The sequence below is a fragment of the Microcaecilia unicolor genome, chromosome 1 (genome assembly GCF_901765095.1).
Source record: "Microcaecilia unicolor chromosome 1, aMicUni1.1, whole genome shotgun sequence".
Lineage (NCBI taxonomy): Eukaryota > Metazoa > Chordata > Amphibia > Gymnophiona > Siphonopidae > Microcaecilia > Microcaecilia unicolor.
The window spans coordinates 571,010,737-571,025,613 of NC_044031.1; the positions used below are offsets into that span (position 1 = coordinate 571,010,737).

Here is a 14,877-nt window from a genome sequence, read left to right on the forward strand (position 1 = left end):
GAAATCTGTTTCTCTGGATGATATTCATAAAGCAGCAATCAGGTTCTCACTTCATAAATTTATATCTCACATACTGCTTGGACTAGTCCACAATAAGACAGTGCTAGCTAGTCTGTCAGTACAAGTGTGAAATTCACCTAAGGAAAGAGATGTGCTGGGCTTTAAGGAGAGGGAGCAGGAAATTGATCCATGCCTGTGGAGGGGGAAATAAATGGATGCAAATTGAGTGAGGGACGGAGACCAGTGAAGGAATGGGTGGACTCCACCTGCAGGGGAGGGGAGCTGGTTAGGATGGGCTGAGGGGATCTTGACAAAGAGTGAGTGTAGAAAAGCAGAGCAGAACAGAGCAGATCGGAGGAAGTGGGGTGCAGAGAAGTTAAGGACAGTGGAGTGGAATAGGAAGGGGGGGGGGTATTAGGAATCCTATCCTCATACATAAGAAGAGATAACAAGGAAGAAGAAAATAAGAGAAAGGAGGACTGAGAACGTGGTTTGGAAGAAGTGTATGGTATGAATGGGTTGTGTAAAAAAAAAAGGACTGTTGAGGACTAGCTGAGAGAGGGAGATTCTGGGCCAGGCTAGACTGGCAGAGATAAAGAGTAGTGTAGATGGGCTACCAGGGGTAGAGGTGGAAGAGTGAGGTAGGAGAAAGCTGGTGGAAATAAGTTGGGGTTAGGGAGATAAACTGTGATAAGATGAGCACCCCAAACATTTTGAAGATTTGGTTCCTATGCTTAGGTCTGTGGACCCTAACAAGTCTGGTATAAACAGATTTGCACTAAAAATTGTATCTATGGCCAATTCTTTCTGGTCAGGGAACATGCCTTTTGGTTCAATGCTATAATGACAAAGATAATCTTATATTTGTGTGTGCTTGATATATGATTAATCATGATTTCTATCTCTCCTGTGTCTGAATAAGGAGAAAAAAGTGGCTCTTTCCTAAACATGTATATGAAATATCACAAAAACATGCTCCACTGGTACTTGCTACATCCAGATTTTTTTTTCAGTGCCCATCAATATATAGACATGAAGGCTTCCATGTGTCTTAAATTAAAAAAAAAAAAAAAAAAAAGCAATCAAATTGATTCACCATTGTTCAGTGTAACAGAGTTTCTTTTATAATAGTTATGGTTTTAAAAATCTTGCTACACAACAGGGTTCCATGAACAAACAAAATAATTGATGGGGTTACAGTATCAACATTCTGATATGAAAATACAAAAGGAAATCTAGTAAGCACCTATAAGAAATACTGAAAGTCATTAATATAAAACATGTGTACATTAATAAAGCGAAGATACTTACCTGTAGCAGGTATGCTCCGAGGACAGCAGGATCCATATTCTCACAAGTGGGTAAAGCCGATCCACGTCACCCAGTCCGGCTTTTGCCATAGTAAAAAAAAAAAAGAGAGCTTTATGGAGCCGCACTCCACCGCAGATGTGTGAGTGCCTTCCCACCTATCGCGCGAACGCGTCTCCTCAGTTTAATACTAAAGCAAAAAATAAAGTAAAATAACCAAGGAGACAACTCCAAGGGGAGGTGGGAGGGACTGTAAGAATATGAAGCCTGCTGTCCTCGGAGAATACCTGCTACAGGTAAGTATCTTTGCTTTCCCTGAAGACAAGCAGACTTCTATGGTCTCACAAGTGGGGCATCCCTAAGCATCCAGGCTCACCACAAACAACAAACATTGGTCAATTGGGCCTTGCAACGGCGAGGATATTACACAGATTAACTTGAAACTATATACAATCTGAATGACAGTGTAGCCTTGAACAGAATAAAAGTGGCCTAGGAGGGTAGAGTTGGATTCTAGACCCCAAGATACTGCAACACTGACTGCCTGAACTGTTACGTCAGGTATCCTGCTAAAGGCAGTAGTGAATTGTGAATGTGTGGAATGAAGACCATGTCGCAGCCTTGCAAATTTCTTCAATGGCGGCTGACCTCAAGAGGGCTACCAATGTGGCCATGGCTCAAACATTATGAGCTGTGTGACATTATCCTCCAAGGCCAGCCCAGCCTGGGCATAAGTGAAGGAAATGCAATCTGCCAGCCAAATTGAAATTGTGTGTTTCCCAATGGTGACCCCCATCCTGTTGGGATCAAAAGAAACAAAAAATTGGGCGGACTCTCTGTGGGGCCGTATCCGCTCCATGTAATAGGCTAAGGCTCTCTTGCAATCCAAAGTGTGCAAGCTGCTTTCATCAGGATGGGCATGAGGTTGGGGAAAGAATGTTGGCAAGACAATCAACTGATTCAGATGGAACTCAGACATCTCTTTCGACGGAACTTAGGGTGCATGTGGAGGACTACTCTGTTGTGATGAAACTTAGTATAAGGTGAATCCACTACTAAGGCCTGAAGCTCACTGACCCTATGAGCTGAAGTAACAACCACCAAGAAAATGACCTTCCAGGTCAAGTACTTCGGATGGCAGGAATTCAGTGGCTCAAAAGGAGCTTTCATCAGCTGGGTGAGAACGACATTGAGCTCCCATGACACTGGTGGACGTTTGACATGGGGCTCTGACAAAAGCAAACTTCTCATGCAGTGAACAACTAGAGGCTCTCCAGAGATAGGCTTACCTTCTACACGTTGATAAGCACTAACTGCACTAAGGTGAACCCTTATGGAGTTGGTCTTGAGACCAGATTCTGATAGGTGTAGAAGGTATTCAAGCAGGGTCTGTGTAGGGCAAGTAAGGGGATCTAGGGCCTTGCTCTCACACCAGACAGCAAACCTCCTCCATTTAAAAGAATAACACCTCTTAGTGGAATCTTTCCTGAAAGTCAGTAAGACTCGGAAGACACCCTCCGAAAGACCTAAGGAAGTGAATTCTAAGCTCTCAACATCCAAGCTGTGAGAGTCAGAGACTGGAGGTTTTGATACAGGAGTGACCCTCTGATCTGCATGATGAGGGTAGGAAAACACGCCAATCTCCATGGTTCTTCGGAGGATAATTCCAGAAGAAAAGGAAACCATATCTGCTGCTGCCATTAGAGTGCAATCAGAATCATGGTTCCACAGTCTTGCTTGAGTTTCAACAAAGTTTTTCCAACTAGAGGTACTGGAGGATAAGCATACAGAAATCTGTCCCCCAATTGAGGAGAAAGGCATCTGACTGATCTGAGTAGCAAAAAGATCCACCAAGGGGGTACCCCACGCTCTGAAGATCTTGCGGGTTATGCCCATGTTGAAAGACCACACGTGAAGTTGCATTATCCTGCTCAGTCTGTTGGCCAGGGTGTTTGCACCCGCCAGATAGGTGGCTCAAAGAAACATGATATGGTGGCGAGCTCAATGCCATACCCGGACAGCCTCCTGACAGATGGTGAGATACGGTGCCCTTCCTCCATGTTCGTATAATACATTGCAACCTGGTTGTCTGTTTGGATGAGAATAGCTGATCTCTGAAAACCTTTACAGTGTTCCAGATTGACCGGAATTCCAGGCGATTAATCTGAAGATTCGTTTCCTGAGAGAACCAAGCTCCTTGAGTGAGAAGCCCATCTACCTGAGCTCCCCATCCTCAGGGAGATGCAACTGTTGTCAGAACTTTTTGTGGCTGAGGAATTTGGAATAGAAGTCCCAGAGTCAAATTGGATCAAATGGTCCACCACTGAAGGAAGCGTACAAGCTCTGTGGACACTTGAATACATCTTCCAGACTTCCCATAGCCTGATACCACTGAGAAGCTATGGTCCCCATTAAGCTAATCTCATGTGAAGACGTGTCACGGGTGTAATGTACACTGTGGAAGCCATGTGCCCCAACAATCTCAACATCTGCCGAGCTCTGACTTCCTGAGAGACTCGAATCTTGGATGTGAGTGCAACTAGATTGTCTGCTCTCATGTCCGGAAGGAAAGCTCGAACCATTTGAGTATTGAGCAGGGTGCAGATGAACTCCAATCTCTGAACAGGGCAAAGATGGGACTTAGAGCAGTTTAAAACAAACTCTAGTAGCTCAAGCACCCAAATAGTCATCCACATGAACTCCTGAGCTCCATCTGGAGAGGTGCTCTTCACCAGCCAATTGTCTAGATAAGGGAACTCATTGACTTCCAGTCTGGGTAGTGATACTACAACTACCGCTAGACATTTGGTGAAGACCCTGGGAGCTGGCATGAGGCCAAAAGGCAACACATGGTACTGAAAGTGATGTGTTCCCAGTCAAAATCAAAGGTACTTCTGGAGGTCTGGAAGTATCGGGATGTGAATATATGCATCTTTTAAGTCCAGAGAACATAGCCAATTGTATTTCTGAATCACTGGGAGAAGTCCTGTTTTCTTCTGCACAAGGAAGTACCTGGAATAGAATCCCTGCCCTTCTTCCCTTGGTGAAATGGGTTCAACCGTACCGGACTTCAGAAGGGCAGAGAGTTCCTCTGCAAGTACCTGCCTGTGCTGACAGCCGAATGAATGAGCTCTTGATGAGCAATTTGGAGGTTTGAGATGCAAATTGAGGGTGTACCTCAGACAAACTATTTGAAGAACCTACCGGTCGGAGGGGTCGCTAGTGCCCCTGGCCAAGAACTTTTGCCATGCTTTCCTGCTGCTTGACCAACTGGTGCAAAGGCTCAGCGTGTAGGGAGCACGTCCACCAAGTCTGACAACTGCCTTGCCGAGTTTCACAAGTAGACGCTCATGAAGAGCTGGTAGGATTGTATGCTGGAGATGAGAATTGAAGCCTGGTACATCTTCCTCCCAAAAGAATCCAGGGTTCTAGCTTCTCTGCCTGGGGGCGCCGAGGCATAGTCCCTAGTACTCCTGACTCTTTTGAGAGTGGACTCCACCACCATGGAATTGTGAGGTTAACTGAGGCATAACAAAACTAGGTTCACACTGTGGATCTGATACTGGGTGTCAATCTTCTTGAGCATGACAGGGACCGACAGAGGGGACTCCCAGTTCCTGATGAGGACTTCCTTGAGTAGTGGAGAGGGGCAGTTACAGCCTCCATAGAAGGAGATGTGTAGTCCAGAACCTCGAGCATCTTGGCCCTGGGCTCATCCTCCACTTCCTAAGGAAATGGAATGGCATCAGCCATTTCCTTAACAAATGATTGAAATGAAAGGCTGTCCGGTGTAGACCATCTCCTTTCAAGTGGAGGGGAGGGTTCAGAGAGGATCCCATAAGACATCTGAGGAGAAGTATCTAGGATCCTTTGAATCCCATGAGCACTCCTCCTCGGTGTCAGACAGTATCTCCCTATGGGACTGCCGAGACCGAACCTGCCTTGATGCAGAGGAACTGTTCCGTCAAGAGTGACGTTGAGAAGTCATCTCCCATCTCGATTCCGGCGAAGCTTCCTCTACTGACGTCGAGAGGATGCCGTCTTGGGTGGGAGTCAACACCGGGGACGAAAGTGGTGCCAGCACTAGAGGCCACAGCACAGGCTGAGGGCCAGGCGGCACTGCAGCAGAAGGTATGGCAGCTGCAAACACCCCCGATACCAAAGAACAGCACTGCATGAGGTCATCCAGTAGCTCTGGAAGCAAGGCCAAGATGCACTCATCAAGGGCCGACACCTGGAAAAGCTGGGGTGCTGGTTGAGACGCAGGTTGTAGAACTGCTGGGTTCAACACAGGAGCAGGATCTTTGCTGCACGGAGACAGGCGCATTGGCACCACCTGTATGGAGGGAGAGTGATCCACCAGGTGCTGACACTTCTTGGGTGCCAAACCCTATGATGCCCCGGATGATGACACTTGGCCTTCACCTGAAGCGCGTCACCAAAGCTCCTTGGTGTCGGCAAGGACAACATTGAATCCTCACACTGCTACGGGGTGGGGTCCAATGATGGATGGTTCCGGGGGCCTGCACAGCAGGAGGTCTTGAGACAAGTGAAGGACCTACTCGACGCCTCACTGCTTTCAGTGTCTAAGGGTCTAGAAGCAGCCATTTTTACAGATGATACCGGTGCGATATTCAACGTCGATGCCAACGCCTCTAATCTCGATGCCGATGTCAAGGAACTGAACTTGGCTCCAAAAATCCACTCTCATTGAGCCTCACAGGAAACCAGGGTCCTCTTCTTCATACAACGACAGAGAACAAAGCAGGCCTGTGGTCAAGCCCAAGACACTGCAGACACCAAGAATGGGTGTCCTTTCCCGAGATAGTCCGACTGCATCGGGTACGGCGCTTGAAGTCACTGGGAATCAACTTAGTCGGCTAAATTAAATGGCTTGAGGGTGCCTGAAAAAGGTACAAGGCACGGAGAAAAAGAAATGGAAAGACCCGACCAAAGTCAGGGCCTAAAAACAGCCCGATGATGACAGAAAATAAAGAAAACTTAAACCTGGGCAAAATAAAACTAAGAAAAATGAAGGATGAGTTTGTAAGACACAATTAAAGGAGCCACAAGAAAAGTAGAAAAAAAGACCGAAAGGCACTAACAACTCTCAAAAAACGGGCAAGTGAGGAGAGGACAAAAAACGACGGACGGAAAGGTACTCGTGCATGTGCAGTGGAGTGCGGTTTGCGCTCCACAAAGCTCTCTCTTTTTTTTTTTTTTTTTTTTTACTGTGGCAAAAGCTGGACCAGGCGATGCAGTTCGGTGTCACCCACTTGAGAAAAGATAGAAGCCTGCTTGTCCTCGGAGAATATCGTATTATAAAAATCCAGTTTCCCCAATTCATTTTACTGCAGTGAAACTAAAAAATAAAATAAGATCTAATGCTCCATATCTAAAGCCTGGGGGATGGACAAATTTCAAGTTTTAATGACAGAACAATTGATAAACATGTAATGTGCTATAATGGTTCTTCTGTGCTACTAGGTATAAATACAGGTCACCTGAAATTGAGCACAGTATGATTTTTTGAAATAAGTGACAAAATGAAAAAGGCAACACAGACTGAGTGGAAAATTCATCTAACTCTGATGATGTAATGTTTCCAGCCACCATAAGTATACTTCAACAACTTGTTCTTTACTGTAATCCAATTGTTAACATACTGAAACAATTTTAGGGCAGCTCACAAGATTGATTATATTCATTAGTATTTCTTCTGACATATATTTAGAGCGTTACATTTACTTCTCAGCTGGAAACTATATGCAAGACTGCCAGATATGGCAAACTGACTGTTTGGGGAGGGGGAGGCTATAAAGCTGTTAAATTGCCTATGGTTCTGATACAGCACAGAACATCTGGTCTGGAGAGCTTGAGGAAACACCATTAAACAGGCAGAAAAGAAAAAAGCCTTTGTGCTGAGAAACAGTCCAGGTTTTGTACGCTCCTGTCAGAGGTATTAAATAAAAAAAAAAAAAATTGGCAAATTGTGTTATGATTGGTCAGTCACGTACAGAGCCAGACACACTAGCATTCGAGTTTTGCTAGACATCTGGTCTAGTTTCACCCGCCTTCAGTGAGGGAGAGGAGGGGGAGGAATAAAAATGAAGCAGCTACTCTGGCATTCCACAATGTACACATCAGGGCTCTGATAGCAAGAAAAATAAACAGAAAGAAGGAAACCCTGTCTAGACTGAGCTGCTGCTAAGGCTGCTGCAGACACAGGGTTGGTATTTACTCCAGAAGGACTGCCAGGGCTGCTTTTACAGGCAGAATAGAGAATGCAGAAATGGCAGTAAGTGAAGACAAGGGGGGAAAAAGGAGGAAAGAATACAAAAAAGGAACATTATACTAACCATAAATGAGAACCACAGATTCTTCAATTGCATGCTGGTAGCTAAACTGAGAGTCAAGGAGGGCCCGACTGACAAAGGAGCCATAGTATGTGGACTGGTACCAGCCGACGTGGAGGTGGTCAATGTTCACATGGCGCAAACTTCTCATCATTTCCATTTGATATTGCACTAGGTGGAGAAATAAAACAAATGCACTTTTAGAATTGTTTGTAAGACCAAATGTCAAATGACATTTTCCAGAACAGACAAAAAAAAAAAAGCCAGACCAAAAAAGCAGCTATATGTGGATTTACTCTTGCCTTTAACAACTCCCCCCAATGACATATTGCAAAAGTGTACTTTTTTCTTGCTCGTGTTCCAAAAAATATATTTGAGCAAACCTCCCATCTAGCTCTAAACACTAACAACTTGTTTTTCTCCATCTACAGGAATACACTATAAAATATACATTCAAAAACAATTTTGGGGTGTATGTTACAACCCTAAAAGGCAAGGGGGGGTGAGAGGCAGGCAAACTGCACAGAGCAGTAGTTAAAACCCTAATTAAAGGCATGGGGGGGGGGGGGGGCCACAACCACACAGAGCAACAGTTACAATCCTAACCAACCTGCTGAGTAGGCTAGATGGACCATACTGGTCTTTATTTGCCATCATTTCAACATTCACACAATGTATACAACACCAATTTTCTTCAGAGCAGCAGAAAACTTGCCACCTATGCTAGTCCAGCAAGAACTAACACTTTCAAAACTCAGCTGTTATCACTCAACAAACAGAAGCATTTGTAAGACATCATTCCCAGTCCAAAGAGTTGAGGCAGTTCAGAGTAAGGCAACAAAACTGTACAGAATCTGCACCAAAATCCCTCGAGACCTTAAGGATCTAAATATGCATACCTTATAGTGGAGAGAAGAGATAGGGGACATGGGAGAAACATTCAAAGACCTCAAAGGTATAAAACACGCATAAGCAGGAACATTTCATAGTGGATATTGTTTATTAAAATCTTGATATATCGTCTAATTTGTCAGACAAGTTAAAGCAGTTTACAAATAAGCAAAAAGATCAAAAGAAAGGAACACCATAAAAATAATAGGAAAGCTACAATCATTCCACTAAGTATACAGTCAAACTACATACAGTCTAATTGTGACTCCTCTGCTCTCTGCAATATTTATTTTATTTACTTGTTACATTGGTATCTCCCATTTTCCCACCTATTTGCAGGCTCAATGTGGCTTACATAGTACCGTGATGGCATTTCGCCATTTCCGGTATGAACAAATACAAGGTGTTGTTATGTTAGAATAGGGTTCATGTATGGTTAATATATTGGGGAACTTAGGGAGGAAGGGGGAAGTTGGGTGTGCCCATTACGATCTTTGGTTTTATTGTGTTGCAGGTACTCAGTCTTTTATGTTGGATCGGTGGGATATGCCTTCCTGAACAGGTTTGTTTTTAGTTCTTTCCGGAAATTTAGGTGGTCGTATGTTGTTTTTACTATTTTTGGAAGAGCGTTCCATAGTCGTGAGCTTAAAAAGGAAAAGCTGGATGCATACGTTGATTTGTATTTAAGGCCTTTGCTGCTTGGGTAGTGAAGATTTAGGTATGTTCATGGTGATCTTGCTGTATTTTCTGGTTGGCAGGTCTATAAGGTCTGCCATGTAGCCCGGGGCATCGTCGTAGATAATTTTATGAACCAGGGTGCAGATTTTGAAGGTAATACGTTCTTTGATTGGGAGCAAGTGCAGTTTTTCTCGGAGGGGTTTGGCGCTTTCAAAACACATTTTTCCAAATATAAGCCTTGCTGCTGTATTTTGAGCGGTCTGAAGTTCCTTTATAATTTGTTCTTTGCAACCTGCATAGATTCCATTGCAGTAGTCTGCTTGGCTTAGTAACATTGATTGTATTAACCTTCGGAAGTTTCCACATTGAGTCAAACATATTCGTTATGGTAGATTTCACTTGATTCTCTAGTGAGAGGTTCTGGTCAATTGTTATACCGAGGATTTTCAGGCTGTCTGCGATAGGAAGGGTGTAACCTGGGATGTTTATGTTTGTGGGTTTATATGTGTTGTATTGGGATGAGATGATGAGGCAGTGTGTTTTTTCTGTGTTGAGTTTTAATTGGAATGCGTTTGGCCATGAGTCCATGATGTTTAAACTGAGCTTGATTTCGTTGGTGATTTCTGCCAGATCGTGTTTGTAGGGAATATATATTGTGATGTCATCAGCATAAATGAATGGGTTAAGGCCTTGAGTGGATAAGGACTTGGCTAGTGGGGTCATCATGAGGTTGAAGAGGATCGGTGATAGTGGTGATCCTTGTGGCACTCAGCAGTCTGGTTTCCACGGTGATGATATGTTTTTGCTAGCTTTCACTTGATATGTTCTTGTAGTTAGGAAGCCCTTGATCCATTTGAGTGTATTTCCGCAGATTCTGAAGTAATCTAGGAGTCTTAGTAATATCTTATGATTGACCATGTTGAATGCATTGGACATGTCAAATTGTAGGAGAAGTATGCTTTTACCTATTGCTATTTCCTGCTTGAATTTAGTTAATAGAGTAAGCAATACTGTCTCGGTGGTATCCAATTGGCAGTAACTGTTGGAGTACCTCTTAATCGCCCGGCTAACTATATCGGCGGTAAGGAGAGCAAAATTTGTCCAGTTTCGGTCCGTTGGATATTCACCAGGGGATGGGTCCAGTTCACTGATGAAGTTTTGGATGTCCGTGTTGTCCTGAGGTATTGAAGTATTTAGCAAGGTTATCTGCAGATGGGATGTCAGTGTTGGTTGTGGTGATCGGCATAATGTCTAGTAATTTGTTTACGAGATCGTATAATTTCTTTGTGTCTTTGTAATCCGGCCCTATTTTAGTTTTGTAGTATGTCCTTTTGGTCTGTTTTATTGCATATTTGTATTTCCTTTGCAGTTGTTTCCATATGTTGAGTGTTTGTTCATCTCTTATTTTTTTTTCATGCCCGCTCCAGTTTCCTGGACTGTGTTTTTAATTTTTTCAGTTCTTCGTTGAACCACGGTATCGTGTTGTGTCTGCATGAGGTTCTTGTTCTTAAGGGTGCTATTTCGTCTAATATGTGTTTACATCTTTTGTCCCATTCTAAAAGGTAGTGTACCCGATCCCCGCAGGCTATTTTAAAACAACAACTTCAGAAATTTTATAGCAAGGCCAGTGCTGGGCAGACGTCTGCTTATCTTGTTGGGCAGACTGGATGGACCATACAGGTCTTTATCTTCTGTCATCTACTATGTTATGCTATCAGAACAAAGGAGGTGTTGGTGGACATGTACAAGTTGTTGGTGAGGCCCCACTTGAAGTACTGTGCTCAGTTTTGGAGGCAGTATGTTGCTAACGACGTAAAAAGACAAAGCAGTTCAGAGAAAAGCAACGAAAATGGTACGGAGTTTGTGCCACAAGACATATGAGAAGAGATGATGACCTGAAGATGCATACTTTGAAGGAAAGGAGAGAGGTGATAAGACATCCAAATATTTGAAAGATATTAATATACTACAAAACTAGAGCAGAAATTCACAACTAAATGAAAAATTAGATATAATAGGCATCCCTGAGAACTGGTGGAATCAGAATAACCAGTGAGATACTGTCATACCGGGGTACAAATTATATCACAGTGATAGGGTGGGTCGAATTGGTGGAGCGGTAGCATTGTATGTTAAAGAGGGCCCTGAATCAAACACATTTAAAATTCTGCAGGAAACAAAACACATCTTTGAATCCCTATGGATTGAAATTCCATGTATAAAGGGGAAAAGGATAGTGACGGAAGTGTACTATTGCCCACCTGGCCAGGATGAACAGACGGATGTAGAAATGTTATCAGAAATTAGGAAGGCTAACACACTGGGGAACACAATAATAATGGGTGATTTCAATTACCCTCATACTGAATGGGTAAATGTAACATCAGGGCATGCTAGGGAGGTAAAATTCCTTGATGAAATCAAGGACTGCTTTAAGGAGCAGCTGGTAGAGGAGCCAACAAAAGGAGGAAAAATTCTAGACCTAGTCCTTAGTGGAGTGCATGATCTGGTGAAGGAGGTAATGGTGCTGGGGTCGCTTGATAACAGTGATCATAATATGATCAGATATATCATCGGCTTTGGAAAGTACACACAGGAAATCCAATACGTTAGCAATTAACTTTCATAAAAGAGACTGTGATAAAATGAGAATAACGGTGGAAAAAAAAAAACTTAAGAGGAGCAGCTGCAAAGGTCAAAAATTTACATCAGGCATGGGTGCCGTTCAAAACTACCGTCCTGGTAGCCTAGGCCAAATATATTCCATGTATTAAAAAAGGCGCAAGGAAGACCAAACGACAGCCAGCATGGTTAAAAAGCGAGGTGAAGGAAGCTATTAGAGCTAAAAGAAAATACTTCACAAAATGGAAGAACTAACCGACTGACAATAATAAGAAACAGCATAAGGAATGTCAAGTCAAATGCAAAGCACTGATAAGGAAGACATAAAGGACTCTGAGAAAAAAAAAAAAAAAAAAGATTGCGTTGGAGGCAAAGCACATATTAAATTTTTTTAGGAATATTAAAAGCAAGAAGCCGGCAAAAGAATCTGTTGGACCGCTAGATGGCCAAGGGATAAAAGGGGCAATCAGAGAAGACAAAGCGATAGCAGAGAGATTAAATGAGTTCTTTGCTTCAGTCTTCACCGAGGAAGATTTAGGAGAGATATCGGTGCCAAAAACGGTATTCAAAGCTGAGTCGGAGAAACTGAATGAAATCTCTATAAACCTGGAGGATGTAATGGCTCAATTTGACAAATTGAAGAGTAGCAAATCTCCTGGACTGGATGGTATTCATCCCAGAGTACTGATAGAATTGAAAAATGAACTTGCGGAGCTATTGTTAGTAATATGTAATTTATCTTTAATGTCATGCATGGTACCGGAAGATTGGAGGGTGGCCAATGCAACAACGATTTTTTTTTTTAAAAAGGCTCCAAAATAGATCTGGGAAATTATAGACTGCTGAGCCTGACGTTGGTGCCGACAAAATGGTAGAGACTATTATAAAGAACAAAATTACAGAGCATATTCAAAAGCTTGGATTAATGAGATAAAGCCAACATGGATTTAGTGAAGGGAAATCTTGCCTCACCAAACTATTACATTTCTCTGAAGGGGTGAAAAAACATGTGGATAAAGGTGAGCCAGTCGATACTGTGTATCTGGATTTTCAAAAGGCATTTGACAAAGTACCTCATGAAAGATTCCAGATGAAATTGGAGAGTCATGGGATAGGAGGTAGTGTCCTATTGTGGATTAAAAACTGGTTAAAAAATAGAAGACAGGGGAAATGATGTCATGCTAGCAAATGGCGGTGTAAAATCGGAGCTCCCGTCCTACAACCAAAAAAAGAGCTATTTTTAGCACATCCACCCTTGAACAAAAGACAGTAGAAACTGTTTTCGGGAGGTGAGAAGGCGCTGAATCGGGGTATGACGCACCCGAAGTCCAAAACGCCGAATCTAGAAGCGTTTTCATACCAACAGAAAGGAAGAAACGGGGGGATGCCGGCGGAAGAAGATGGCGCCCAGAACCCGAGAGCAGGGCAGAAAAGCCCAGAACACGTGGTGAAACACCAATAGAAGAAACGGAGGTGGAGCCCGAGGTGTGGGCTAAATTGTGCACATGGTTCCAAGAAATTAAAACGGACCTCAAAGAAGTGCGCCGGGACTTTGCCCAACTGAGCTCGGATCTAAGAGGGGAAATCTCTGAGCTAGGCAACCGCGTGTCGGAGGTTGAAAACAGCCAGGAAGAACAAACGGAAGCGATCTCGGCTATGGAACAGCAACTATATGAGAGAAAAACAGAAGCCAGGTACTTCATGGATAAAATTGAGGACTTGGAGAATAGGAGCAGACGCTCCAATATCAGAATCCATGGGCTGCCTAAGACCCCTGAATTTAACAACTGCGAAGAGGTGGTGCAGTCAATTGCAGCGCATTTGCTGTCAACAGAGGGTACACCATATGTCAAATCATTAATTTGGTTGGAGCGTGCACATCGCGCATTGGGCACGAGGAAGTCAAATCAGCCCAAGGATATCGTGGCGTGCTTCACAGAATTTAAAGTCAAGGAAGCTGTGATGAAAAAAAGCAAGAGTGGCGAGTCCGCTGATATGGGAAAGCTACCCGATTGAACTTTACCAAGATATATCAGCAATAACCTTAAAAAGGCGAGGCGAATTGCGGCCACTAACCTCGCAGTTAAGAGAGGAGGGCATACCATACAAATGGCAATATCCTTTTGCGTTAACCTCTTTAAGAGGGCCTCTTTAAGAGGGTTTCTTCAGATGGTATCAGTACAGCAGGGAGAAGAGGGGAGGGGAGAGGAGAAGAGGGGAGGGGAGGGGAGGGGAGGGGAAGGTGTCACTATGGGCCAGAAGCCAGGACAGTTACACACTAGTATAAGGGTTCATTTCTGGGGCACTTCCAGATGGAAGAATCTTCTTGAGTTGTTTAAGTACTCCTACACAGATAACACCAGCAATAATATGCAAGTGTGATAGACAGGTCCTAGTCAGCCATTTTGCTGAACAACAGCAATGTGAATATTTATGAATGTTTGGTGGGAGGGGGGAGACTGCATATGCAGTTAATTGTATTGGGATGTTTGCCAGATAAGTACATTTAATACCTTTATTCAAAAATAAACCAGGTGACATGTAACTTCCATGATTTTATATAGAAAAATAAAAAAATTAAATATTTTGAACTACTCTGACAATACACACCAAAACTTAAAGGATTAAAGGTAGTGGCCTCGGGGAAGCAAATAAAATTAATAAAGCTGTGACCACAGTAATTCAATTCAAACCCTGGGTCCTGTTTACTAAGCCACGCTTTAAGCTCGCTAACTTTTTGCCATGTGCTAACAATAGAGACACCAATTATATTTCTATGGATGTCTCTAGCATTAGCGTGCGCTAAAACGTTTGCACGCCTACAGCATGGCTTAGTAAACAGGGCACTCTGTGTTTTGGTGTCTTGAGTGATGTTTTATAAATCATAAAAAGGCACTGCCTCATTCTTCAAAAAAAAAAAAAAAAAGAAATGATGTTGCTAGAGTTATATGAAGGTATGATACATCTGACTTTGAATTCATGATCCACACAAGTTGTTCTACAGAGTGACCTCAAGTTTTTT

The 14,877-nt window shown here is 43.2% G+C and overlaps 1 protein-coding gene across 1 annotated transcript in view; it reads right to left on the reverse strand.

Annotated features, from left to right (window-relative positions):
• Positions 1–14,877, reverse strand: part of EIF3H (eukaryotic translation initiation factor 3 subunit H) — a 284,811-nt gene that overhangs the window by 73,702 nt on the left and 196,232 nt on the right. Inside the window, exon 3 of the mRNA XM_030218259.1 lies at positions 7,668–7,835. Coding sequence (XP_030074119.1) covers positions 7,668–7,835 — 168 coding nt within the window. The remainder of the gene's footprint in view (positions 1–7,667; positions 7,836–14,877) is intronic.